Source organism: Rhea pennata, chromosome 5 (genome assembly GCF_028389875.1).
Source record: "Rhea pennata isolate bPtePen1 chromosome 5, bPtePen1.pri, whole genome shotgun sequence".
Taxonomy (NCBI): Eukaryota; Metazoa; Chordata; class Aves; order Rheiformes; family Rheidae; genus Rhea; species Rhea pennata.
In genome coordinates, this window is record NC_084667.1 from 67142152 (window position 1) to 67169897 (window position 27746).

The 27746-nt window shown below is 53.9% G+C and overlaps 1 protein-coding gene across 1 annotated transcript in view; it reads left to right on the plus strand.

Moving 5' to 3' along the window:
- Nucleotides 1-2177: 2177 nt before the first annotated feature.
- NIN (ninein) overlaps nucleotides 2178-27746 on the plus strand; it is a 44920-nt gene continuing 19351 nt past the window's right edge. The window contains exons 1-22 of the mRNA XM_062577754.1: nucleotides 2178-2244; nucleotides 3845-3961; nucleotides 4447-4650; nucleotides 5608-5689; nucleotides 8355-8512; nucleotides 9063-9102; nucleotides 10909-11099; nucleotides 12354-12500; nucleotides 12878-13045; nucleotides 13644-13780; nucleotides 15373-15513; nucleotides 16190-16364; nucleotides 16893-17003; nucleotides 17811-17900; nucleotides 18904-19057; nucleotides 19383-19504; nucleotides 21042-21568; nucleotides 22271-24343; nucleotides 25502-25627; nucleotides 26324-26393; nucleotides 26618-26833; nucleotides 27183-27296. Of these exons, the coding sequence (XP_062433738.1) occupies nucleotides 4468-4650; nucleotides 5608-5689; nucleotides 8355-8512; nucleotides 9063-9102; nucleotides 10909-11099; nucleotides 12354-12500; nucleotides 12878-13045; nucleotides 13644-13780; nucleotides 15373-15513; nucleotides 16190-16364; nucleotides 16893-17003; nucleotides 17811-17900; nucleotides 18904-19057; nucleotides 19383-19504; nucleotides 21042-21568; nucleotides 22271-24343; nucleotides 25502-25627; nucleotides 26324-26393; nucleotides 26618-26833; nucleotides 27183-27296 (5025 nt within the window). The 5' untranslated portion in view covers nucleotides 2178-2244; nucleotides 3845-3961; nucleotides 4447-4467. The remainder of the gene's footprint in view (nucleotides 2245-3844; nucleotides 3962-4446; nucleotides 4651-5607; nucleotides 5690-8354; nucleotides 8513-9062; nucleotides 9103-10908; nucleotides 11100-12353; nucleotides 12501-12877; nucleotides 13046-13643; nucleotides 13781-15372; nucleotides 15514-16189; nucleotides 16365-16892; nucleotides 17004-17810; nucleotides 17901-18903; nucleotides 19058-19382; nucleotides 19505-21041; nucleotides 21569-22270; nucleotides 24344-25501; nucleotides 25628-26323; nucleotides 26394-26617; nucleotides 26834-27182; nucleotides 27297-27746) is intronic.

Below are 27746 nucleotides of genomic sequence, written 5' to 3' on the forward strand. Positions count from 1 at the left end.
CCCCAAACCGGGGAGCAGAGCTCGGGAAAGGACCCGCCGGGGATGCGGCCGGCGGCGGCGCCCCGCGCAGCGCCACCTCCCCGCGGGCCGCCGGCGGAAACGAGCCGCCTGCGCGGAGCCCCGCGCAAAAAAAAAAAAAAAAGAAAAAGAAAAAAAGGAAAAAAAAAAAAAGGAAGGGAAAAAGCGAAGTTCGGGTCTGTGTCGTTCTCAGCTGCCGGCCGCCCGCGAGCCGCGGCCGGGGCTCGCCCCGAGCACAGGCGGCTTTTGCCGGCGGGAGGCTGCGGCCGGGGCCGCGGCGGGCAGCGCCGGGGGGGCCCCTCCGCCGCCGCCTTCCCGCGGCGGAACCGGGGCGGCGGGGGGGGAGGAGATAAAATAAATATTGAATAAATTAATACATGAATCCGGGTGCCTTTGCTAACAGCCGGTGCTCAAACCGAGCCGGGAATTTGCCGGCGGAGCCGGGTTTGGCAGCGGGGTCAGGGCGCTTTTCCGGGGCTGTTGGCAGCCGCCCAAGAGGACGAGGAGGAGGAGGAAGGAGGGGGGGGGAGGAAGGCCCCGGCGCGAGGGAGGCCCGCCGCCAAACAAAGCGCCAGATGGTCGCCACGCCGGCATAATAACGCTGCGCAAAAAGGGTTTGAACCGGGGCTGGGCAAGCAAATGCGGAAAAAGAGAGAGAGAAAGGACGGAAAAAAAAAAAAAAAAAAAAAAAGACCCACGCACAAGACAAAAGCCACCGTCGCCGGGTGTCAGAGCAGAAGAAAGCCGCGGAGAAAAATGGCAAACGTTGGAAAAACAAAGCGCAAATCCCTGCGCCGGCACAAAGCCGCCCCGGCGAACATCTGTGCGGCGAGGCGGCGGCGGCGAGGCCTGGCGAGGCCGGCCGGGCACGGGGTGGGGGCCGCGGGCGCCTCGGGGGGCGCTTGCACGCGTAAGCGCCGCGAGCGAGCGCAGGCGGCTCCGAGCGAGCCCACGCGCCGCGTGCCCGGGCGTCCCCGCCGCGCTGGGGGGCTGCCCCGGCTCCCCGCCGGCGCGCTCGGCTCCGCGGCGCTCCCCGTGCGCCGGCCCTGCTCGTGCGGCGGCGAGCCGGGGTGCCGCGGCCCCGGGGAACGGGGGGGACGGCGGGGAGCTGCGGGGTTGGAGCCGGCGTGATGCCACCTCCGGGGCGCAGACAAGGAGGAGCCGGGGTGATGCCACCTCGGGGTGCAGGAGGGCAGGGAGCCGGGGTGATGCCACCTCGGGGTGCAGACAAGGAGGAGCCGGGGTGATGCCACCTCGGGGTGCAGGAGGGCAGGGAGCCGGGGTGATGCCACCTCGGGGTGCAGACAAGGAGGAGCCGGGGGTGATGCCACCTCGGGGTACAGGAGGGCAGGGAGCCGGGGTGATGCCACCTCGGGGTGCAGACAAGGAGGAGCCGGGGGTGATGCCACCTCGGGCTGCAGGAGGGCAGGGAGCCGGGGTGATGCCACCTCGGGGTGCAGACAAGGAGGAGCCGGGGGTGATGCCACCTCGGGCTGCAGGAGGGCAGGGAGCCGGGGTGATGCCACCTCGGGGTGCAGACAAGGAGGAGCCGGGGTGATGCCACCTCGGGGTGCAGACAAGGAGGAGCCGGGGGTGATGCCACCTCGGGGTGCAGGAGGGCAGGGAGCCGGGGTGATGCCACCTCGGGGTGCAGACAAGGAGGAGCCGGGGGTGATGCCACCTCGGGGTGCAGGAGGGCAGGGAGCCGGGGTGATGCCACCTCGGGGTGCAGACAAGGAGGAGCCGGGGTGATGCCACCTCGGGGTACAGGAGGGCAGGGAGCCGGGGTGATGCCACCTCGGGGTGCAGACAAGGAGGAGCCGGGGTGATGCCACCTCGGGGTGCAGACAAGGAGGAGCCGGGGGTGATGCCACCTCGGGGTGCAGGAGGGCAGGGAGCCGGGGTGATGCCACCTCGGGGTGCAGGACACTGGGGACCTCAGCGGTGTCCCCCCCCCGGGGTGCAGGACGAGGAGGAGCCGGGGTGGTGCCGCGCGGGGCAGCGGGACCGCGGCGGCGGCGCACAAAGGCCGGCGGCCGCCCCCGCCCCCGCGCCGCCCCCGCGGCCCCCGCGGCCCCCGCGCCGCCCCCGCCGCCGCCCAATAAACGCCGCCGCATTTGAACCGGGCGCCTCCCCCGGAGCCGCGAGCCGCGCCCGGCCGCTCCGCTCCGCTCCGCACGGGGAGGCTCCGCTCCGGGAGCCGCGCCGAGCCGAGCCCCGCGCCCGGTGAGCCCCGCGCCGCGCCCGGGGGGCACCGCAGGTGCCCGGCGGCGCCGTCCCATCCGGTACCGGTGCCAGCGCAGGGTGCAGCGCCGAGCACCGCGGGGAGGGAGGGAGGGAGGGAAAGGGGGCGCCCGGGGCGGATGGGGGGCACCGGGCCCGGCGGCCGCCCCTCCTCCGCGGGCGGGCCCGGAGCGCAGCCCGCCCCTTCGCGGGGGCGGCGGAGCCGGAAGGCTGGGGGGGGTGGGGGAGCACCGGGGAGGCGTTTGGGGGGCTCGGCGCCCCGGTGGGCGCGCGGTGGAGGGTCCGTCGGGGCAGGGGAGCGCGTTGGTGCCCGGGGAAGGGGGGGAATGGGGACCGCAGGCCCCGGCAAAGCCCCCGCCGGCCCCGCAGTGCGGCCCGTCCCTCCTCCTCCCTGGGGCTCCTTGCGACCCTTCTCTGTAGGAGAAAAAAACATATATGTTTTATATATATATATATATACACACACATATATATGTATATGTATACGCACACGTGCGTGTATATATATCCGTCTCCCTGGGGGCCCTCCCGGTCGGGAGGGGGAGGCGAAGCGAGGTCACGCGTGGGCGGGCGCGGGGGCTGGTCGCGGCAGGCTCGGGCAGATGGGGGCTTTGTTCGGCCTTGCCGGGGGGGGGGGGAGGCGCCTCCCCGCGGGGCCCCACTGCAGTGCAAGTGCCGAGGTGCCGGGCGGGCTCCGGGCGCTGCTCTGCTTCCCGGGGCCGTCGCAGGCGCCGGTCCGGCGGCTCCTTACTCCCCTTTCGCGGCCCGGGGCGGAGGAGCGGGGCCGGCTGCGGGGTGAGCGGGGAGTCGCGTCCGCCCGGACGCGGCGGGGATGGGCGAGCCGAGCGGCAGCGGCTAACGAGGCAGGAGGCGGCTGCAGCCGCTCTGCACCCCGCGGTAAAACCCCGCGCTCGAACCCGGGCGTCGAGGCAATTGCAAGCGGTGGGGCGACCGGCGGGTGTTTTCGGGGCTCTTCCTCGAAAGCGATTCCCTGTTCGAGGACAGCTGCTTTAGAAATATAAAAACGTATCCTGTACCCCACAGAGGCATTTTCGGGGCAGCGCAGCCGGGATGGGTGGGAGCCCCGAGCCCCCCCACCCCCCCCCGGGCAGGCTCCTTCCGCTAAAACACGGCAGACGTGCTGCTTGCGCTTGGCACGTTGGCACGGAGAAGCGCTGGGCTGGCTGCGTCGTTTTTGCTTGGTCATGCTGCTTATCGAGCAGGTAATCGGCATCTCCATCAGCGACGGGCCAAAGCTTGAGGGTTCGTACCGATTCAAGGCGCTAAGTGGTACCACTTCAGCCTGTGCTGTTCCGGTTAAATTTAGCTATGAATTTAGTCATCGTGGGCCTCACCTGGCGTCCCGTGAGGGTTTTCTGGCCTCCGGAGAGCATAGGCTTAAGGGAAGGAAAAACACCAGTGAAAACTTCCTTTTCTCATCATCCATGCAACTGAGGGCTTGGCTTCCTCGAGGCCGTCCCGGGGGAACGGAGAGCCCGGAGCAGAGTAAATGAAGTGGCTTTGTAATTCCAGGTAGTTTTCCTCGAGGCTCATTTATTTTATTTTTTTTTTTTCCCTGGAGACGCTTGCAGGTGGCGCGTGCGATGCCGAGCTCGTCACGTGCCCCGGCGTGAGGCCGCCGGCGGTGGAGAGGGGGGCACTGCTGGAGGCCGCCGCTTTCCCTCGCCCGGCTGATACGGTGAGAGCCCCCCGGGCGGGCTCCGGGGCGGGCGCCGCTCCGGCGCAGCCGTCCGCCGAGCGCGGCTCCCGCCTCGCCTTTCCCCTCCGAAGCTGGCTTCGGCGGCGCGCGGGGCTCCGGAAGATGCGGGTTTTTCCCCCCCAAGGCTGGTTTGGGAGGGGAGAAGGGAGGGGGCTGAGCCCGGGTGAGCCAGCCGCCGTCACTGCGTCCCCCCCGCCACCGCCGCCACCCCGCACACAGAGGCCGCTTTGTGCTCGCGCCTCCGCGGCGGCGCTTCCTGGCCCGAAACGCCGCCAGCGAGCCCAGTGGGAGGATGCAAACAGGGAATTTCACTCCCTGCTCCCGATGCTACCCGGGTCCGAGGGGTCCCGTCTGCAACCCATTCGGTCAATAGCTGCTGGATAAATGATGCAAAAAATTGGGGCGAGTGGCCGGGTGGGAGCGTGGGGCGATGCCAAGCCGTTGCAGCCCCTCTCTCCCCGCAGGCGAGCGCGGCAGGCTATGGGATGGACGAAGCGGAGCAGGACCAGTACGAAGCCCGCCTCAAGGAGCTCTTCGACAGCTTCGACGGCACGGGCACGGGCTCCCTGGGGCAGGAGGAGCTCACCGACCTCTGCCACGTGCTGCACCTCGAGGAGGTGGCGCCGGCGCTGCAGCACACGCTGCTCCAGGGCAACCTCCTCGGCAGGGTACGGCCGGCGGGTGGCTCGGGCTGCGGGGCGAAGCTAGACGTGGTAGATGCCCGAGCGCACCGAAAAGCCCCCGACGGAGGCTGGAGTCCCGCTCCCCGGGTCCCCGCACCCGCATGCCACCGCGAGGAGGCATCACGGGAGGGTTGAGGTGGGCAGACGCCTCCTGAGACCACCTCGGCCACCCCCCTGCTCAAGCAGGGCCACCTAGAGCAGCTTGCCCCGGCGGGACCGTCCCGACGGCCCCTCGCGATCGCGGGGATTGCAGGAGAGGGCACCGGGGGCCCTTTCGCCCCGCGCGTGACACACCGGGGGCTGGCGGGCGCCCTTCGGCTCGCCGCCGCTCGCCCGGCCCCACGTGCCTCCTCCCGCACGCAATTTTGCACGGAGGCAATGCTCGAAATAACTAATTCCCGGGATTCCAGCCGTGGGACTGCCCCCGGGCTCCGCGAGCCGCCCCGGAGCTGGCGGCCGCCGCTGCTGCCTCGCCGCCCGGGCAGCGGCTGGGGGTTAGCGCAGAACTTCCCGCCGGGCTTCCCAGGAATTTCTAACTCTGTTCGGTGCTAAAAATTCTCCAAAGACTTATTTAGCCAGGGGAGGAATCGCGGGAGCCGGCTCGGCCGTGTCGGGTGGCTTCGCCAGCTGTCCCGGGATTTTTTGTTTATTTTTTTCCCCCCGGCGCATTGCTCGCGTGCCCCCCCGGTGCCCGAGGCGCCGCTCGGGCCGCCCGCTCAGCCGCAGCGTCTCCGCGCTGGGTTGGAGCGGAGGCTCTGGGACGTCCCGGCGGTGGCATCTCCAGCCCCGCGAGCCGGGGCGCGCTCGTGCCCCTCGCCGCCGTCCCCGGCGCTCGCCCGTGCCGCGTCTGAGCCGCCGGGTCGTCCGCTTCGCTGCCCGTCCGGTGCCGGGTTATCTGCTCCGGCTGATCCTTTCTTTATGTTTTTTTTCCTCCCTGCGCAGGTCCACTTTGACCAGTTCAAGGAAGCTCTTATCCTCATCTTATCCAGGACCCTGTCGAATGAAGAGCCCTTCCAAGAACCAGGTAACAGGAACGAGTTTTGCTTGGAAAAAAACGACTTGGGTGGGTCTTGGGCAGGAGCGTAGAGGAGCGGGTGCCCTTCGGGTGCCGACTTGGGCGCCTCTCGCTCCCAGGCGAGACGATGGCGGGAGTCGGGGCGCCGCGGTCGGTGCCGGAGCCTTGTGCGGCCGCGTCTGCCGCGCCGTTAGCTATTTCCGTCCTGTCCCCGCGGTGGAAACGCCCGCGGAGGCGCGTGCTGCCCTGGAAGGCCCGTCCCGGGGGACGCGGGGCGCGCGGGAGGTACCGCAGCGCTGGTAAAGCGCGTGACCCGCCGAGTAATTTGGAGCGGGGACGCCGGGGAAGGTTGGGCTTAGCTGCAGCGCTGGCCTGGGCTTTGGGCGGCTGCGCAGGGAGGGGTTGAGTGTCCTTCACGCAGGCACCTGGCGCCGCTGGGGATGCAGCGCGGCTGGGCTGGGGTCTCTCGGCCATCTAACGCAGCTTCTGGAGGCCATCTCCAGCCACCCTACGCTGCCGTGGCTCGTTTTCCCGGCCGGGGCCGGGGCGGGCGCGTCCTTGCTCTCCGCTCGTGTCCTTGCTCGGGCTTGCAGGCGCTCGGAGGCAGGAGGCTGGCGCCAGGGCGATGCAGCCCCGGGGCGGCTGCGGCAGCTCGGGGCCGCTCGGCCGCCAGAGCCACGGCGAGCCCCTGCGCCGCGCGGCTCCTCCTCCCGCAGGGGCGGCCCGCGCCCCCGGGCCTCGGCTAAAACCCCCGACGCGCCCCTCGCCCCCGGGCCTCGGCTAAAACCCCGTTGGCTTAAGCCGCGCTGGAGAAGCCCCTGCGCTCGCAGCTGCTGCCCCGAGCGCGGCAGCTGCTGCCGGTGGAAACGTCGCTGCTATTGAGAGGGAGGGAGGGGGGAGGGAAAAAAAAAAAAAAAGAAAAGCTTTAAAAGTCCTTTCTGCTTGCTTGCTCGTGCCTGCGGCGAGCAGGGTGACCTCAATCCCGCAGGGAGCTTCTCCGGGGCGTCTGTGCGTCTCCCCGGAGACGGCCGGTCCGGCGCGGCCGTGTCGGGTGGCTGCGGCGAAGCTTCGGTCCTGTTTGCTGCTTGCTTTGTTCCGGCTCGCCGTTAAAGCGTGACTTTTTTTTTTTTTTTAATTTAAGAGTCTGTCCTAGGCCAAAAATAGCCGGTGGGTCGCGGGGGCGGCGCCGGGAGCCCCGGGGTGGCCGGGGCTGAGCCCCTGCGGCTCCAGCTGGAGCCCGGACCTGCCCCTCGCGTCTCCGGCTGCCATCGCACCTGTATGTAAATCCTGTGATCCTGCCTCTCCCCGGGCCGGGAACGGCGGGAGAGGGAGACTCGTGCCTTCCTCTCCGGGGGTGGGGATCTGCGCCCTCTCCTAGGCGAGGGGCCCCAAGGACGGAGGGGCGGCCGATTCCCGAGTCCTCCGTCCTCGTTCGGTGACCTCGACCATCCTGCGCTTGCTAATGAGCTCGGTCAGCAAACAGCAGCTTTTCCCCCCCCAAAACAGACAGGAACCACAAAGCCCAGAGATACAACTGAGATTTTAATATATTTATATAAATATATAAGCAGAAGCCTTTGCTGCTTTTAGCTTCGATCGGACTCGAGGTTTGGCGAACGAGCCGCTCTGCGCTGTCGGCGTCAAAGCGTCAGCGATGCGGGAGCACCCAGGGCTGGAGCCAGCCCCGGGCTTGGGGTGGAAGGGGGGGGGTTAAGAGCTCAAGACGGTGCAATTGAAATGAAAATCTGGTTTGCAAACAGTGAGGGTTCGCAAGGCTGCTGGCGGGTGCCGAGCTCCCTCTGCCCGCAGTTACCGCCGGGAGCCGTCCCCTGGCAGCGGGCTTTTCCCAGGGGAGCGGGGGCCAGATCCCACCTTGGGCTGCCGGGGGAGAGGAGAGGAGACCCGGTGTCTAATTAGGCACCGGCTCCGAGGCGGGCGCTTTGCGGAGCCTGTGGGTTGCCGAGGGCTGCGGGAAGCAGGGAGGGTTCGACCTAGTTTTTTCCTTTTTTTTTTTTTTTTGTTTTGTTTTTCCCCTCCCTCCGTCCGTGGTCTCTGGTGAGCAGCAGCTTGAGCCCGCTGAAAGCAACCACCGGGTGCGGACCGGTGCGGAGACACGCGCTTCCCACGGAGTTTTCCGCACCCTGGGAGCACGAGCTGCTCCCTTTTTTTGGGGGGGGGGGGCTGTGTAAATTGGCTTGGAAACGTGTGAGCATTTGGAAATCCGGGAGTATTTTAGCAATAACTCTGTTGCTACTAAATCACTACTTATTTTCCCCAAAGCCTTTGCAAAGACGGATGGTGGCAGAGGTGCATCCTTGCCCCTGGAAAATGCTTTTCCTGCACTGTAAAAATCCTGCAGCCCCCTTGTGCAAGGGAAGGGGGGGGAGAAGAGTGCGAGAAAATAAATGGGCGCGCGAGGAGGCACGAATATTAGCATTTCAGAGGGAGCTGCTCGCTGGAGACTGTTCACCACGGGGCGGCTTTAGTAGGAGCGATAAGGTTGGCTTTTGTTCTCGGGCTCCTGCTTAACCATCCTGCCTCCTTGTGATTTGCTTTTTTTTTCCCCCTTCTTTTCCTATCGGCGCGCTTCACCTCACCACCCACCTCTCCTGCGCGCGTCCCGGCTGCAGCAAACCCCGCTCGAACGGCCGCGCGCTGCTCTTCTCCCCCGCAGGTCGCTCGCCGGAAGCGCGGCCCAAGTTCGTCAAGGGCGGCAAGCGCTACGGCCGGCGCTCGCTGCCCGAGCCGCCGCGGCCCGCCGGGGCCGGCGCCCTCGCCGAGCCGCCCCGCGAGGAAACCCGCCCGCCGCCGCCGCCCGCCGCCCGCGAGGAGGTGAGCGGGACCGCCGCGCGCCGGGCCTTCCTCCTCCTCCTCCTCCTCCTCCTCCCACCGGTGCCAGGGTGGTCTGCAAGCGGCACTCCCCCCCCCCCCCCCCCCAAAATCCCGGCTTTCCCCCAGTGCTAAACAAAACCAAGCCTTAAAAACTTAAGGATTGGGCACTTCGGATGCGTTCCCGGCTGCATTCGGGTCCGGGAGGCAGAGAGGCGCTCAGAAGCAAGCAGCAAAGCTCCAAAAAAATCATAATAATAAAAAAATAAACCCCCTCCTGCAACCTAATCCGGTTTCCGTGGTAACGCTGCAGATTACCGGCTTTTAGCTGTAATCTGAGCGAGACACGCTGAGCTTCCCAGGGCTGATTTGGAGCCTCTCCGTGCCCTGGGCGGGCTCCGAGTTCGAGCCCGCCGGTCACGCGTGCGGCCCGGGGACGGAAGCTTGGCGGCGGCGCTGCGCTGCTGCGGCTCGTCGGAGCTCGACCGCGGAGGCTCTTGTGCGCGATGCCCGGGAATAACGACAACTTGGGAATCTTCTGTTTCCTCCTCAGCGCTGGAAGACGCGGGGCAGCGAGGAGTACGAGGCAGAGGGTAAGAGCAAGCGCCTGCGCAGCTGCAAAGCGAGGGGCCGAAGGGGTTTCTTGGGGCGGTCGGCCGGCGCGGAGGGGCAGAGCGGGAGCCGGGCCGCCCCGGCGCGCTGCTGGTGACTTTCCCCCCCCGGCCCCGCGGAGAACGGGCCGCTTTCCCCGCGCGTTTCAGAGCTGTGCGGCTGAGACAACCCTGAATGCGGATGGTTCGGGTTGCAAAGTGGTGCAAGGTGGGTTTTTTGCTGTGTATTGCAGTGTATCTGTGCTTCGCAGCAGCCACAGCCCTCCCTAACTCCTTCTCCTGGCTTCTAACGTGCCCCATCCCCAGCTCTAGCTGCTGTCAAAATCGTCGCAGCTCTGCAGGAGAAAAGCCCGAGGCGGCGGCGGAGCTGCCTGTGCTCCCCGGCTCCCCGGGCTCGGCCGGGCTGCCGGCTCCGGGGACGCTCGTGCTGGCGCTCCTGGTGCTCCCCGCCGCCCGGGGGGGCCGGCAGAGCCGCTTCGCCCGGAGCAGAGCCCGGACAGCCCCCCCCCCCGCTTTGGGGGCCGAGCGGGGTGGCGCAGGGCTGCCGATGCAGTGGAGCGCAGCGGTCACTAGGTGTCAGCAGGATTTAATCATTTCCTGCTTTTCCCGCAAGGGGAGCGCGGCCGGAGCCCCCGGGGCGCTGGGAGGGTGCGGGCGGCTGAGCAGGGTCCTGCCCTGGTTTGGGAGACGGCCGCGGCGTGGGGCTGGTCGCGCGGGGGGCTCGAGGGAGAGCCCGGAGCCGCCTCGTGCAGAGGCGCAGCGAAGCCGAAGGCAGGCGGAGCCGCGGGTGGCAGCACCCCTGGGAGCCCGCGATGCGACTTGGCTGCTTCAGCACCTTCTCACACAGCTCAGCTGCTGTCTAGCCCCTACTGCCTCCGAGGGGATCCGCTTTTTATTCCAAATGCCACTTTACCAGCCCCTTGGGTGAGGTAGAGGATAAAAGGGGGTGGCCTTGCAGCTGCGAAGGCTCTGAGTGTTTCCTGTCTAACGGGTCTGTAAGTGCTTCCAGCTGGGTAAGATTGCACCCAGGTATTTGCTGGGGAGAGAGGAAATGTGTTCAGCCGACGGCTTTCCCCCCCAGAGCTGTTTGGAAGTGCTTGGAGCAAAACACACACTGCTGTTTGCACAGGTGGTGTGGGCAGCCTGGTCTGGGGGCAAAGCTTGTCCTGAGGATGAGAACTTGAGCAGCTACCTGGGACCTGCTCCTGCAGCTAATCGACGGCTGGCTGGTACTGGCACAGCTCGCGCCGTCCTGCCCCCAGCCCCAGCGAACACCAGGCTCCAGCCTCCAGCTGTGGGTCGGCTGCAGCCTTGTTCAAGCTTGGGATGGAGGTGTTGTCTGGCTGGGTGATGGCATGTCCAGGTTAGGTGCTGTCCTCCACCTGCTCCTTTTAGTAGTCTGGTAGCATTGCCCAGCTGATGCTTATTGCAGTACCCCAAAATTGCAAGCCGTGCTCTGTGCCAGATGGGGTAAGGCAATCACAGCGTGGCTGAGGCTGGCAGGGACTTCTGGAGACCACCAGGTCGACTCTCTGCTTAAGCAGGGTCACCCAGAGCAGGTTGCCCAGGAGCATGTCCAGACAGGGTTTGAATATCTCCAAGGGTGGAGACTTCACACACCTCTGGACAACGTGCTCCAGCGCATAAGGCCTCTGATCTGGCCAAAAGCACCAAGGACGCAGTTCCTCTGCAGCTTACCCCCCCCCCCCCCCCCGGCTCATCTTGTGGCTGCTTTTGCATTGATAATTGCTAATGAATCTGTTAAACCAAGGGCGGTTGCTGTTTCAGGCCAGCTGCGCTTCTGGAACCCGGATGACCTGACGGCCTCGCAGAGCACCGCGGTGCCAGCACCCGACTGGGTGGAGGAGAAGCTGCGGGAGGTCTGCGAGCACCTCGGCGTCACCAGGGACGGCCACTTGCACAGGAAAAAGCTCGTCTCCATTTGCGAGCAGTACGGCCTCCAAAACGCGGATGGGGAGGTGAGCGGCCCCGGGAGCTCGACGCTGGGGCGAGGGTGGCCGGGGCCACCCAAAGCCCCGCTGGTGTCGGTACCTGCTCCCAGATTTTATGCATCCCGGGAAAACTGATCATGCTGTTGCACGTAAGCTTAAAAAGCAAGTGCTGATCAGCAGAATTTCCACTATTTGGAAAGCAGGTTTTGGCTCCGTCCGTGGCTTTCCAAATAGTTTATTGCTTTCAGACCATCAAATGCGCAATATTGCTCTGATGAAAGGTAGCTACCAGCTTCACTGGCTCTGTAATGTGCAAGTGCCCTCTCCTGAGAAAACTTTTGTTTAAAAATGTATCACAGATTCTCAGCGTGTCTCCTTGATCCCAGGAATGTTCTAGCTAGAAAGTAGGTATTTATTAAAATATTCATAGACCGTTCCCTTTGACTTTGTTTGCAAAGGCCTGAGGGCTATTTCTGTGATCCAGAAAGAGTCCATGAGTAAATTGCTTTTTTTAACAAAATGTTCCCTTGTCAACTAAGGATTCAGTTTTATTAAGACAAGACTTTTACATCTTAAGATAACATTTTTTAAATGATTTTCTTCATGAAGTTTGTTTCTGAGTAGGTATTCCTTTGTAGCATTTGCAACAACATGTTTTCAGTATATTACAAGGGGAATCTGAAAATGGGGGGAAAAAGTAGAAACTGGAGGCAAAGGAATAGGCAGGGATTAATTTTAATCTCTAATCCTAATAAGCTTGGTTCTTCCTTTAATTAAAAAAAAAAAAAAAAAAAAAAGAGATTGCCCTGAAGTCTGAAGTACGTCGCTAGTAACCTAGCGGTGACTTGGTCGTTGCACAAACCGCTGGGGTTTTAGCGCTTCTCTCGCGCCGAGTTCGAGGCCGCCTGGCCCGGAGCCGGTTATTTCACGCTGCCTTGCGGGGCAGAGCTGCTCGAAGATGATGGGGAGCGTACGTGTCCTCGGGCAGAGTTTTGGCAGGGTGTGTGGGTCTGCAGTTAATTCTGTATCTATATATATATAGAGAGAGAGAGAGATAGGTGATAGCATCGTCTATCGATCGTTCTCCTGGTGTTGTGATGGTGCAGGATCTGCGGCAGTTCTTCTGGTCTACTTGCTTTCCTCCTTTTTTCCTCCTTTTTTTTTTTTTTAATAAAGATCTAGGGAATCAAGCCTTGCTGCCGTGCTTCATCGTTATGCTGCGGTGGGTTTTATTTGGCTGTAACAGTTGTTATTTATTTTTCAATCCCCTGCTGCTTCCAGGTGCTTGAAGAGGTGTTCCATAACCTGGAGCAGGATGGCACCATGAGCGTGGAAGACTTCTTCTACGGCTTATTTAAAAACGGGCAGTCGCTCGCGCCCTCTGCCTCTACTCCGTACAGACAGCTTAAGAGACACCTCTCCATGCAGGTGAGGAGCCGCTCCGCCCAGGCGGCGAGCGCGGCGGACCCGGGGGTCCGGCACGGGCGAGAGGTGCTCGACTGAACAGGCTTTTAGTAACGGGTGCGCGCTTGAGGTCTGCCGGGGGAGGTTTTTTTTCATCCCTCCGAAGCTGCTCCTCCGTGGGTTTAGGTTAAACCCCGAGCGCCCGGTCGCGCTGCAGCGTGCCGAGGTCGGCGGCAGTCCTCCCGGCAGCCGCTCGCGTGGCTGCGAGCAGAAGCAGACCTTCATCCCTAATCTCTGGAGCGCTGTTAGGGAAACGCTTTTGTTTTTTTAAAGCTTTGCTCGTCGCGGGGCGGTCAGGTGCCCGGCTCTGCCCGGTCGCATCCTCTGCCCTCTCTCGGCAGTCCTTCGACGAGAGCGGGAGGCGTACGACCGCGCCGTCGGGCATGACGAGCACCATCGGCTTCCGCGTCTTCTCCAGCCTGGACGACGGCATGGGCTACGCCTGCGTGGAGGGGATCCTGGACACCTGGCACGAGGAGGGCGTGGAGAACAGCCAGGAGATCCTGAAGGTAACCGGGCAGCTCCTGCCTGACTGGTTTTGTTTGCTTTTTTTCTTTTTTTTCCCCTGTGGCTTTCTGGAATTTGTTGCTTGGAATTGGATTTAGTGTTTTTTTAATTTTTCTCTAAAATTCCCAGTGGGAGTGTAGCTGTTCTAGGGAATTTCCAGTTTTTTTCATTATGGAAATGATGATGCATCCCAGAGAGCTAGAAGTTGATGATAAAATTTTATGTGAATTAGAGCGTACCTCGCAGTGTCCAACTGTATTTGTAGAAAGCAACTTAATTCCTTCGCCTTGCTCAGCTCACTTCTATAGCTCACTGCAGAATTAATACTTTTGATCGGGCGAAGCTTTTATTCCCTGTTAGTCTTGCAGTGCAACCGTGGTATTTTCCATCTTCGCAGCTGGCAGCACCTCTTTAATGTGGGACGGCAGCAGAGGGGGATGTGCCTGTGTAGTGGCCCCAAAGCCGCCCGTAGCGGATTAATCAGCAAGCAAAGATCTTTTTGGAGCCTCCTCGGCTCATTCTGTTATTTTGGGTGGAAATGCCTTCAGGCTCTGCGGAGAGGTGGAGGTTGCTCCGTTGCAACGGCTCGCTGTTTTGCAGGCTTTGGATTTCAGCCTGGATGGGAAGGTGAACTTGACGGAACTGACGCTGGCTCTGGAAAATGAGCTTTTGATAACCAAGAATGGGATCTATCAAGCAGCGCTGGCGAGCTTCAAAACGGAGATAAGGCACTTGCTGTAAGTCATCAGGATTCCCGGCTCCGCTGCTTCCTCGCCGCCCCTTGGACGCGTTGCCAAGCAGGAGCTTAAGCAGCCGCTGATGATTCGCGATTCGTAACGCGTCTCAGGGGCGGCAGGCACGGAGCTGCCGTTTCACGGGCAGTCTAGCTTCTGATTTTCCTTGGTCGGGAGCTGTGAACTCTTCATTATTTTGTTTTGCGCAATTAAAACACCAGAATAAAGCCAAATATCACAGGAAAATATGCATACAAAAACAAATCAAAGCAGCAGGCTCTTTCCAGCCCTGTTCTCCAGTCTGGAAATGGTCTCTGATGGCCAAGGAATGTAAATCTGGTATGATTGAGGCTCGTGCAATTCGACAAGCAGTACCTTGAAGGCTAAACCATTTCTTGCTCTAGTATTACAGAGTTTTTGCCATGCGATAGAGGAGCATGTGAGCTAGAGAATTGCCGTGCATCTCCTTTTCTCATTTGTCTTATTTTGTAAGAGGTCCCAGGAGAGATTTTTAAGACCCAGTGCAAAGGCTTTTGAGCAAACACTTAAGGTGTACGAGATTCCCGTTTACTTCGGAAGCTGCTTCTTGATGGGGCTTTTCCACTGGGAGCAGCTGCAACCCTCCTGGCCATCGCTGCCTGCTCCTGAATCTGTCTGATCCTGTGTCCTCGCAGCCAAACTAGGCCATACCCAGAGACGTGGTCTGAGTCTGCACTGCGCTTGCCACGCAGGGTTGCTGTGGGGGGAGGGAAGTGTTTTTATCTTTAATTTGGAGTGTGTTGTAGGTGGGAAACCCTAGGCTGTGTACAGGGGACCAAAGAGCACGTAACTCCATCTACCTGCCAACAGCCCGCAGCCGCGGAGCGGGGTCACAGCTCCCCTTTGCAGATATTTAATTGGTTTTCTAAGCACCAGATCTTTGGTTTGGTGCTGTTTAACCTCTCTCGTGGACCCGTTGCATCCGTACGCCCCCCGTGCAAGCTCCAGCTGTTGGCGTGTCTGGTTTGTGCTGTGTACCTTTGAACGTCACCCCTCTGTTCAGCAGCCTGTGCCTCCACCTCTGTGCCCTGCCGGAGGTGGCTCTCGCTAGTTATTAACTGCACGTGTCCTGTTACCTGCTCATCGCCGTGCTTGCGAGCTGCCTACTTCACTTGCACGGCTGTGAGATGAGGCTTCGTACTGTTCAGGCCAACGTGTCTAAACACCTTCTTACGTGCAGTCCGTGGAGAGAGCTTGTTACCAAGTTTCCATTGAGAAAGCTGCCCCGGGTAGCAAGTCTTACGAGCTTGTGATTAAAAACAGATTGGATGTAGCGTAATGAAGTGGCAAAGATCTTAAAGAAAAAAGGGGGGAAAAAGAGAGAGAACAAGTAAATGGGGCAGAGTGGCCTAGATGTATAGGGATGTCAAAGCAGGTCAGAAAGGAGCTGCGTGTGCAAGTTCACAGCTAATGACCAAATCCAGCTGATGGTAAGGCTCCCCTCAGAGGTCCTCCCAGGCTGCTCTGCTCTGTGATGAGCCTCTTGTGTGCAGCCTCCTTGAGCCTGGGGGAGCTGGGAAAGAAGAGCTAATCCAGGGTGGCTGCGCTTACCGTAGGGAGCGAGTCGACCAAGTGGCCAGGGAGAAAGAGAAGCTGCGGTCGGACCTGGAAAAAGCAGAAAAGCTGAAGTCTCTGATGGCCTCCGAAGTCGACGACCACCACGCTGCGATAGAGCGCCGGAACGAGTACAACCTCAGGTACGGCGTGCCGTCCGGCCCTCACCGCGGCCGGTGGGGCCAGCCAGCCCGGGGGCACGGTCACTTCTGCTTCTCCTAGCTGGTGTCGCAGGTATTTAGCGTTACAGGTACCCAGTAGCTGAGGCAGGGGCTTGAGGTGAAGGGTGGGAGAGGTGTGAGTATTTGCAATTTAACTGAAGGCTAGTTTGAACCTGTCTTTGATTTGAACTGTGTGTTTGGCCAAGTTAGAGATTCTGAGCTTTGCCCACCTGCCAGACCCTTCTGCAGGTCCCGAGACCTGGTCCCGGTTTCCATCTCTTTCAGCATCTCAGCCCTTGCTCTGGTCACCTTGGTGTCCTTGCATTCAGTTTGCCGCCTTAGTTAGGTGTGTGCTGATGTGACATTGAAAATATTAATTAGATTGGTATCAGAAAAATCAGATTTAATCCTAAAACAGCATCTCTGACCGGACCATGGGTTGTATATCTAAAATTCCCCGAGCACCACGTAGCTGACCTGTACTACTAATCCAAGCACTGCTGCATTTCTCCCAAGCAGTCTTTTCAGCCCGGTAAGTACCGGTGCTGATATGAGCAGACAGCTTCACATGCAGTGACTGCCACGGAGCTTAATTCGGGGGGGTATTTGCTGCCTAGCTCCTTTTCATGAGCTTTTCTTATCTTTGATGCCTTAATAGGAAGCTGGATGAGGAATACAAAGAACGAATTGCGACCTTAAAGAACGAGCTCCGGAAAGAGCGGGAGCAGATTCTGCAGCAGGCTAATAAGCAGCGCCTGGAACTGGAGCAGGAGATTGAAAAGCTGAAAACTGAGGAGAACTACATCCGTGACCGCCTCACCCTTTCTCTAAAGGTACCGGGGGCTAATTGCAAACGGGATTTTCCCCGCAGTTATTCCCTTTCAAAAATGATCTGCTGCCTAATGACTTTTTTTTAACATGACAGCTGTTAAGCAGGAAGTTGTTAAATGCAGACATCTTCACATCTTCACATCTTTACTCGGTTAAGTTTTAGCTGCAAACGGGAGTGAAAAAATGAGCACGGTGGGTTTGCAATAAACTGTTCCAAATATCAGTTTCTGAAAATGCTTCTGTGTATGCACATCTACAGAAAACGCACATATACTGGAGTTCTTGCCAGTTATGTTTTCCAGACCTTTTTAAGGTTGGAATCGTTCACCTCAAACTGGGCAAACGTTAAGGTGGCGATGTTGTCTTACACGCTCAAGTGCCCTGACAGTCACAGGGAGGTAATACACCTTTTAAAGATGTTCAAGAAAGCAGCTGTTAAGGGCATCGGCCACCCCGTGAGTGCTAGGAAAAGTATAAGATATTTCTTCCGAAGCAGTGGTTTGACTGCTGGTGGGTTTTATTTTGTTTAGGAAAACAGCCGTTTGGAAAGCGAGCTGTTGGAAACTGGAGAGAAACTGGCTGAGTATGAAAGTCTGGCAAGCAAACTGCAGAGGAACTTGGAAAATGTCCTGGCTGAGAAGGTAAATCCTTCCTCTTTCCACTATGTGCTCAGAATTAAATCTCTTCTGAATTACTACACTCAAGATGCCAAATTAATTAATAGCAGGAGGCTCTTGGGGGTCGATGAGCTATCTAACTGTGACCAAGCCAGGGTGCCGGGTTGCTCAGTGTACCTAGGCTGTGCAGACAGCTTGACCTGAGCTCTAGGTAAGGAAATTACCGATACTTCAGCTTAGCTGTTGTGTTAAATTAATTGACACTGAAGAAGAGCCCATGGTGAGACAATCACGCCACAAACCTGCAGGGATTTTTCCTGTCCCAGTAGATAGACTGGGATACACCCAGTATGCAGGCCCTTTTTGGGGAAGCTGTTAAATGCAGACATCTTTAGCTGCAAATGGAGGTGAAAAAATGAGCATGGTGGGCTTGCAATGAACTGTTTGAAATATCAGTTTCTGAAAATGCTTTTCTGTGTATGCACATCTATAGACAAATGCGCATATACTGGGGTTCTTGCCAGATAAGTTTTCCAGACCTCTTTAAGGTTGGAATTGTTTCTTTCAACAAACTACAATTACTTTCTACATATATTAAATTAGAAAGGTATCACCTGGAGTCAAAGTAGTTGGTATGAGAATTATTGTGAAAATAACAGCTAGTGTTTGCTAGGGAAGTTGTTGTTCACCCCCTGCCAGAAGGGCAGTGGAGCTTCTATATTAAAAAAAGGAAAAGAGGGAGAAGGCTGCAAGGCTGCTGAAGAATTGCATCTTAGCTGCCAGCGGGGGCGTTTGGAGGAAGAGTAACCGGGTTGTTTCCACGCGTTTCAGTTTGGCGATCTCGACCCCGGCAGCGCGGAGTCCTTCCCGCAGGAGGAGCGACTGGCGCAGACGAAACGCGAGTACGAGCTGCGGTGCCGGGTGAGCCGCGCTGCGGGCCCGGAGGCTCGGCGCCGATGCCGCGCGCGCGGAGACGTGCTGGAAGCGGCAGCCTTGCGGGGCGACTGGGGTAGGCTTTATGGAGCCGTCTTTGATCAGCAGGCGTAAACTTAGCTCACTCGATGCGTAGTTACGCACTAGCTGTTTTCTGACTTGGGAAATAGCTTCGCCCTAGCTCAAAGTCAAAGATGCAAGAACTAAGAACAGAAATACCAGGCATAGCGGCACTGTTGATGGTTTCTAGAACGGTCGTATTTTAGGCAACGCCTTAAAGCTTGTCTTCTCCTCTCAAATCTCGTGCAGCCAAGTACTTTCAGGTAGGCCTAAAAGTATCTGTTTTCTGACGACTAAGGCTACGTGGCACATGCGTTCAGCTCATCTATTCCGCGTTACCCTTCGCGGTCAGCAAAGGGCTGCCTTGACAAGGGTCGTGCGTAATTTGAAGCGGCGCAGTAGCTCTGCTAGGAAACTGCAGTCTAAAACCGAAGACTTTTCTAAAGCTAGTTGCTGAATTAAATTAATACTTCTGGATAAGAACTTGCTTGAATATGCAGCTGATTTTTTGCGTATTGGCGGATCTGAATCAGCCTGGAAGGCTCATTTTTTCTGAGCCTTTCAAATCTGCCAAATTGTGTTTACGCATTCATGGCTTCATTTTCCTCAGTAAACACTGTTCATTGAACTCCGTGCATCACATTTGGCATAAACACTTGGGATATTCTGCTTGGCAAGTGGGCAGAAGTAGCAGATGGCAAATGCAGTAATGAGGGTATCGCTTTCTCAATTCAACCTTTTTAAAGTAGAAAGGTGCAAGGGGGGGGGTGATGTGTTTTTCCTGCTAGGAGACTGACTGCTAAAATATTATTGACAAGGCTTTTCCTAGAGTAATTCCCTCCTGAACGCCTTGTCACTAGCATGCATGCTGATTTCCAGGTGTTCGTTTGTCTTGGTTTGTTTTATTTGGGCTTTTTCCTTCCTCCCTCAGGAGTTGCAAGATCAGATAGATGAGCTGCAGTCTGAGCTGGAGGAGTATCGTGCTCAAGGCAAAGTGTTCAGGCCTTCTCTGAAAAATTCGCTGTCAGAAGAGTTTGACATGGATATTAAAAGTCATGGTAACAGTGGCATTGAGCCTGACCAAGGTAAAGCATATTTCCTATGTGGCGAATTTCTATCTATGGGTATTTATGGTAACTTTTTAGATACAGTTACGTAAACTTTTCCAAATCTTCATAGTGAGACTCCTTGAACAACACCTCCATTTTGCTATTTAATACTAGGTAGAGTATGGTTGCTGTAGTAAAATTAAAGCTAAAATGAATATTTATAGTTTCTATTTAGGTAGATATGTACGACTGGAATTTGAGCAAGCTGTAGAAGCTGCCTAAACAAAGATAAAGTGATGAAATAATTCAGTGGAAAATGTAGCTCTTTGGATTTCAAGAAAATGTATAATTATTTTCAAAGGACTTGGATCAGAAGACTGTAATCCATTAAATATGAGCATAGAAGCAGAAATGGTTATTGAACAAATGAAGGAGCAGCATCACAGGGATGTACATCACCTCAAGCAGGAGCTTGAAGACACAGTAAGCTATTTTAACTCAATACAAAACTTCAGAACTCTTCCAGCCTTTTCCTACGAGCAGGATGGTCTTGGGGGAGGGAGTTTGGTTTGTATTTCTGTTCAAAGTATGGCCCTTCTGCGAACCTGGGCCAGCCTCTGCCTCCCCTGCCCCTCTGCGTATTGCGCGGTACTGGAGCAGTGCTGGAGAGGGCTGAGCGACTGCCGCGTTGTATCCACGCGCTGCCCACCAGCTAATGAAGCAGAGCGAGCTTTTCAGATGCACTACTGCGTTTCCTGTCCTGAAAGCCTGGTGCGTCTGAATTAGTCACTTCACACTGGTGTGGAATAACTGTGGGTTAGAAAAGCTGCTGGCAGGAGTCCGTGCTGGTAAATGCTGTGCTTGTGCAGTCTGGTGTTGGTGTGATCTGTGTTGTGCAAGGATGGAAAATATTGTTACACCTGTCCTGAGGAAAACATGCAGTCAGTTCCCCATCTTCATGTGGAGCTCTTGGCCTGCAGACTGATCCTACCACATGTGCCAAAATACCTGGCTCTAGGTGGAACAAGATGAGCTTACGAGGTTGGGGACAGCTCTGTGCACATATGCTGTGCTGGGTCCAAAACCAGGTTTGTCTAGCAATGCCAGCACGGTCTAAGGCACCAGGATGGTGCCTGTCCCGGGGAGGGTGTCCTGCGTGTCCCACTGTGTCCAGCCTCGGGAGGGCTAGGTGGCTTAGCGCACCTTTGTGCGTAGCATGATACCTGCCTCCAACCCACACTAGTGTCCACAGGAAGATTACGGTGTTTCTAAGCAAATAAAACCTACTCTTCTCAGCAAGTCATGTGCACTGACAGAGGTCCCCAGGCTTATTCTGTGCAGATCAGTTCAGGACCGGAAGCAGGGGGTCTTGGCAGGGGGTCTTGGCAGGCTTTCCTTGCATCTGCTCTACCAGTACCCACCTCCAGATACGTGCTGACTGAGTGAATTCACATCAAGTATGGCATAATGCAAGTGCGTGGGCGCTGTATTCGACAAAAGTGGCAACTCCCTGCCCTGATCAGCAATGTGAAGTGAGGGATGGGAGTGGCAAAAAAATAAAATATTACCCTGAAATCAGAATTTCTCTTTGACAGTTTGCGGAGAAACATGAGACAAACTTTTTAAAGGAAAAGCTCACCACTGCCTCTTACCTGGGGATACTTTTGAAAAAGCACTTTGTGAAATAAAAAGGAGTCCATCTGCAATTTGTGAAGTGAATTAGGACTTGAAAATTGTTAATGGTTTCCCTCTGCTTTCACAAATTTGCTTAATGGCAAAGCATGGATTTCTCTAGCTTGTACACAAAAATCATCTTTACTCCAATAAGAAGCTTAGCACTCTAGCATTTGTTGCAAGGGAGACCAATTGTAAGATGCTAATGTGTAAATCCAAATATTTTTTAGGATATCTAGAAATATAAAACAGAAAACATTCTATAGAATAGAATACATAACACTTTCTATAGAAAATATTTCTATATTTTTGTGAAAAATGAGTCAATCTATTTCCTTTCTTGTAGGTGAGTCATTATGAAAAGCAGCTAGATGAGACAAAAATCCACTGTGAAAAAGAGCAAGAAGATATGAAGAGGAAATATGCTGAAGAGATCCATGTCATGGAAAAGCAAATACTTGGCCTTAAAAACCAAATAGCAGAACTGCAGGGAGAAACAGCAGTGCTCAGAGAACAACAAGACAGGCTTAGCTGTAAACATAACGATGAGAAAAACGAATTGCAAATAAGCTTCAATGAGGAAAAAGCAAATCTGCAAGAATTACTCAGGCAGGAACACGAAGCAGATGTTCGAGCTAAACTGGAGGAGGTAAATGAGAAGTTCAGCCGAGAACGGGAAGAACTGATTCAGAATGGTGTCTGGGTGGAAGAGAAGATGAGAGTTTTAGTGCAGACTCTGCAGGAAGAAAAGGGAGAGCTAGAACGGGACTTCCACGAGCAGCTGAAAAGGGTGATGGAAACGCATGCCCTGGAGAAGGAGGAGCTACAGCAAGAGTTGTTAAGGAAGCACAAACAGGAACTGGAGGAGGAAAGGTGAGTGCTGCGGCTCGTAGTGACGTCTGCTGACCTTGATTGCTCGCCTTGTTGACCAAGGTAAAGCTAGTGCAGAAATTACTCCAGATGCTTAATTCAACTGCATTAGCTGTACAGTGCCAGTACCCATTTCATTCCAGGACACTGATAGGTGGGTATCCAGAGGTTTGACCCTTCCCAAGCAGATATTTTGATTTTTAGCTCATCCAGAGGTAACAATGTTGTTGAAGTATAGAAAACAGCCATGTTTAATTAGAGCTCTGTTCAGTATCCCTGTACTCCACGATCTGTTGTACTAAAGAACTCTGAAAATCCAAATGCTTTTTTTCCAAAGAAGTGAAGGGACGGAAGATAAATGGATTTGGCTAGAATATAGTGTGAAAGTAACTGGGACCCTTCTGGGGCAGAGAACCTCTGCCTGCATAAATCCAATCCCCAGTACAGAAAGGCATGTGCTGTTGCATAAGAAACTATTTTTAAGGACACTTTGAGTTACACTCATTCCAAGGCATTTAGATTTTTTTGACATTTCAACAGATTGCCCCACATTTAACTTTGGCTCTTGGAAGAACTATTTGTTAGATTTACCTAAAACTCCGTGAAAATGTAATTTTTCAGCTTGTTTTATTAAGTCACTTAAACAGCCATTTGAATTTTTTTTGAGCCTAGAGTTTAGTAATGTATTATGTTAACCATGTCTAGGAAAAAAATGGAAAGTGACTATAACAGAAGAGCATCTCATGCAGAAACTGAGTTTTCTGTCAACACACAAACACTAGTGAATAAATATGAAGAAATGATCCAAAATCTGGAAGGACACTACCAACGGGAGTTGCATGAACTTGCCGAACAGCAGAGAGAGGAAAGGTCTCAGTGGGAGTTTGAAAAGGATGAAATTGTCCAGGAGGTTACTGAAGCCCAAGAGCAACTGAAGGAAAGGCTGGCAAACGAAAAAGCTGTTTCTCTTGCCCTAACTCAGGAGAAGGAACTCCTGGAGAAAAACTTCAAGGAGGAAGTGAACAAGTTGGTGTGTGAAAAAGAACAGCTTCAGAAGGAGCTACAAGATCTGAAAAATGCTACCGAAAAGCAAGAGAACAGGTTGAATGATAGAATAATACAACTCCAAAATGACCACGAGAAAGAGCTAAAGAACAAAGAGGAGTGTATATCCATGATGGAGGAAAACGGGAGGTTGGTTAGCCAAAAGTTGGAGAGACTTGACAGTGAGCATAAGCAAGAGAAAGAAGAACTCAATTCCAAGCTTCTTGCTTTAGAGAGCTTGAACAAAGACATCTGTGTAAGGGCAGAAAGAGAGAAGGCAGAGATGAATTTGGAAATCTCAAATCTCCAAGAAAAAATTCAGAAATTGCAGTGGGAGATGCTTAATTTTTCCACACTACAGAATCATTACAGGGTATTGGAAAATGAATATGCAAAAGCAAAAAGAAAAATTGCTTCATTCTCTGGTATGGAGTGTCCAGGAGATGATGCAGATGTTCTTAGGAGCCTGCAGAAAGTGCACGAGCAAGCAGTGAAGGAAAATGTCAGAATGGCTTCCGAGATCGTCAGACTGCAGCAAAGGCTGCAAGCCGTTGAGCGTGGGCCGGCCAGACATGCCGGTTCTGACCACGCCAACTCCGATTCAGAACAGTCCCAGCTGCAAGACACCCTAGGTCCCGTTGTAGAAGGGTTGCCCAGTGATTGTAAGGACGCAGACAAAGGAACAGATTCAGATGTCTTTCCCTTGCTGGAGGCTGATATTACAGACCTTACAGAAATGACAGAGGTTCATTCCAGTTTGGAGAAGCCATGTGATGAAACCAGAGCCAAGAGCCCTGCTCCTAAGCTGCAGGGGTGTCAGATGCCAGGAAGTGTAATGGCACTGGAAACTGGTGGTAGGCACGATTCTGACAAGGAGCAAGAGCTAGTTTCTATAGTGCCCTCGCCAAAAGAAAAACAGCAGGATCTTGAAAAAACTCTCTCAAGAGTTCCCAGACTAAAGATGTTACACAGTGATATTAGACAGAACATTCATCTAGTAAATAACAGAATAGCTACAAAAAATAAAGGCTTTTTTTCTGATGCTTCTAAGCTGCAGATGGAGCTTGAGGAGGCTGAAGAACTAACTGGTGCTTCTCTCCATCTTGAGCATGTTTCTGGATCAACTAAAGAGAAAGGTGACCTGAAAAACGTAATACCTCAGCTCTGGAAAAGGATTGAAGAATTGGAAGAAAGATCAATGGCACAAGCTAAACTTCTGTCTTTACAAGAAGAAATTCAAGTGGAAAATGAGGGGCTGAAATTTAAAATTATACAGTTAGCTGAAAAAAATAAAGCACTAGAAGACAATTTACCAAAGCTGAGAAGCCTTCATTGCAAACTAGAAGAAAGTAACCTACAAACTATTAAGCTCAGAGAGGAAAAAGCACAGCTCCTCAAGAAAGTTAAAGAACTGGAAGGCATCCAAGAACAACATGCGCAAGGGAAAATAGATGCATCCAGTGAAAAGTTAAGACTGCAGCGCCAACCTAGAGAAGTGGAAGAACACTCTGCGACGTTTAAAGCTCTGCAGGACAAGCATTCCCAGTGCGATACGGTGATAAAAGAAAGCTCAATGGAAAAGAGGGAGCAGCAGGAGCTGAACAGAAAGCTGAAAGCTGCTACTTTGATTAACCGAAACGACAGGCATCCTCGTGAAGAGAGAGAGTGGAGCACAGTGACACACGGTTTACAAAGTACATGCAGTGAGCTGCAGCAAAAGGTTGATCTTTTGAGGTAATGTACACTTAAAACTTTGTGGGGAAATGTGCAGGCCCCACAGATAAACTTGCTGCTCGCTCTGCTTAGAAACTAACCTAGCAGTACTGACCTCCTTACAGCTGCTGCATTAACAAGTAGTTTAACTTTGATTAGAAAACAGTACCTTGGATTCTAACTGCTAGTAAGCAAAGCTATTTAAACGTGGATGATGAAAGCTGAAATACATGCATATGACTTACTCATCTGTGAACACGATCTAACGTGAATGACGGTAAAAGAAGAGCAGCTTGTCAACTGTGCTGTCTGTGGATAGTCGTTCTTGCAATGTTTAGTTCATGGTAAATCAGAGACCAACATTTTGATATAAAATATATGATGGTAACATTTCCAGAATGCTTTTAGCTTTCATACTAATATCACCTCTTCACTCTGTTCTCATGCCAAATGTTACTTGGAATGCTAAAAGTGCTTCAATTTTCTAAATATTTAAGTTAACTCTAGAAAATGAGTATTTTTTTCCCCCAGCAGGAGCACCTAGTGTTAGGATATCATTATAACAAGGAACATAATCACCTATGTTTTTAACTGCTGTATTTCTGTAAGTGTTTTTTTGGAGACTGTGAAGTGGATATGAATGATTAATTTTTGCTCAGCAATGGCTTCCTGTAAGAATTTGTTCTTTCAAGAATTACACCATGCCTAAATTGTTTCTCTATATTCGCCTCTAGAAAGAAAAGGCATTTTCAGGCTCTGCTGTTTCCGTGCTAGTATTTCCAGCCTGCTGGACTCCTTAAATAGCTGGCGAAACTGCTCACACTTGTAGCAGTTTGCACATTGTGTTAAACTATTTAAAGTTATGACTATGTTGTTTGTAATTTAGGGAGTAAAAGGTATAGTACAATATTAAAGCTTGAAACTTTTACTAAGTATCTTAGGTTTTGAAGTAACTTTGTGCCCTTTTTGTGAAGGCAAAAAATCCCATTTTCGGTGATCTGAGAGGTATTCTTACTAAATGAAGCGTAAAATCCACATACAGTTGATATATGAAAACTCATTAGCGGTAGCTCTGGCTTTAAAACATCACAGGCAGTTCAGCCTCTTTGCAGCTCTTCTCCCCGCGGGCCTGGGCGATAGACAGAAACTGTTCTCACTTATCTCATCTCTCTGCCCTAGATGTGAAGCCGAGAAGCTCAGAGAGGAAAACGCTATTCTGAAGAACGAAGTCACTTTATTAAACGAGGAAGGTAGCGCTTCCAGCCTGAAACTGAGGGAGCTAAACGGATCTCGGGAAGAAATGAGGTAAGGACCGAGCGGGGCGCGCGTCGGGAGCGCTTTCAGGTTTCCACCGCGGTGCGGCTGGGATAGCTGCAGCCCTTCTCAAAGCTTTTGCGGGCTAGTTATTGCACGGAATTTGAAACCGAGTAATCTCCTGGTGCCATTAGAAATCCGGCTGCCTTACAGCCTGTTCTTTGTGCTTTTCACTTGCCTCAGCTTGCTCTGCTCTCCTAACTCTAAAGCAGGGACTTGCTTGGCAGGAGGTCCGATGGCCGAGGAGCACCTACGTGACTGACTTGGCAGCAGCACGCCCTTGCTCATGAGCAGAACTGATGTGATTCCTCTGCTTGCCTCGGCAAAGGCAGAGGTTGCTAGGCATGTGTATCCCTAGGAAAGGCAGGAAGAGGTGCAGTTTGACACGTTACTTCAGTGGCTTGGTCTTCTGCATGTTTTTTTTTTTTTTTTTTTTTTTTTTTTTTTTGTGATCCTGGGAGTATCTTAACCTTCTAGGAAAGAAACATGTGAGTACTCACCAAGCTTAAGCAAAACAGTGATGCTAAGCAAAATAAATAAATAAATAAAATAAAATAAAAAATCCATTCAAAATTTAAAAAAATCCAGAATGACCATTTCTAGTGATGTCAAAAACCAGCCCATTCTTGCTACCTGTGTATATTAACAATGAGCTTTCCTCATGTTAATGAGCTTTTCTTTCCTTAGGCAAAAAATAGAGGCAGTAAGAAAGGAGAAAGTGGCTGTACAGAAGATGGTTGACAACCTGAAAAAGCAGGTATATATACAGAGCCTATAATATTCTCTGTAGAAATCTGTGACCAGCTAAAGAAAGACCTTTGTACAGCAAAGGTACAATGATGTTGTACCTCCATGGCCAGGCCATCAAATTGTATTGACTCTTGTCAGTATATTTCTTAATCATTTTAACAGGAAGGAAATGTTTTAAATCTGCTCCTTACTGTAAAAGTACTCGTACCTGACACTGTTGTCCAAACTCAGGTAGTGGATCTGAAAACTAGGAACCAGCAGCTGGACTCTGAAAATACAGAACTTAGCCAGAGGAATTCCAAAAACCAAGCAGATGTACAGGATCTTAATCAACAGCTGGCAAGGGTACTCAAGCAAAAGGAAAGAGAAGCTGGAAAGTGTTCCTTGGAAGAATGGGAAAAGGAGAGATTGCTACTGAAAGAGGAACTGGAAAACTCTAAAATAAAGGTACAAAATAGGTACCGTGGAATTAGCACCCTTTTCTCTGACTGCGTAGTCTTTCAAATCTGAACTTTCCCAAGTGCTACCTGCAAATGTATGTGTATGCAGGGATGGGAATGGGAAAGACAGACAAGAGGCAGCTTTCTGGGCCCTGTTAGGAAGGGAAACAGAAGTATGCAGCCCTGTTTTGCAAATGGATCTTAGTGATGCTAACTACTTCCACCCCTATGTTCCAGCATTGCCCGGTTTGTCCAGTCCAGTGCCATCCCTGCATTAACTCATGTCACATCCCCCGGGTAACTTCTGTTACTCTGCCTGTCTCTAAGTTGAAGTCTGAGCCTTTTATTTTTTCCAGTCATCAAATATGGTGTCTGTCCTGGAGATGGAGCTGTCAAAAATTAAAGTTCAAGCTCACATATTGGAACAGGAAAACCACATCCTCAAGCAGGAGCTGGAGAAAACAAAACAGGTATGGCAGCTTACTTGACTACAGTTAGATAATAGGTTTATTCCCCCAACAGCCAGCAGGAATGCAGCTCTCAATGTGCCCTGCTCTCTTGCCTGAGTCTGAAATGGTTGATTTTTTTTCCCCTTTTCTTTTTTGAAAGAAAGGCCATAGTAAAAGATTCTTCAGCTATTGAGCCAGCTGGTCATATGGAACAGCTCTATCCAAGGCTGACTGTCCTTCAGTATGTCCTCTAGAGGAGAATTTCTACTGCTAAAATCCATCTGGAGACATTGTCTCTTGAAGCTTCCAAGGAAAATTTTCTGGAGTGTTTGGTAGTTGATATAAGCATGGTTCAATAAGCTGTAAATATATGTTAATAATCATAGATAACACAAGGCTACGAATGAGTTTTAGCCGCCCCCCCCCTTATTAGGGCTCTACAAAGTCATTTTCTTCACAGAATAAAGCGCT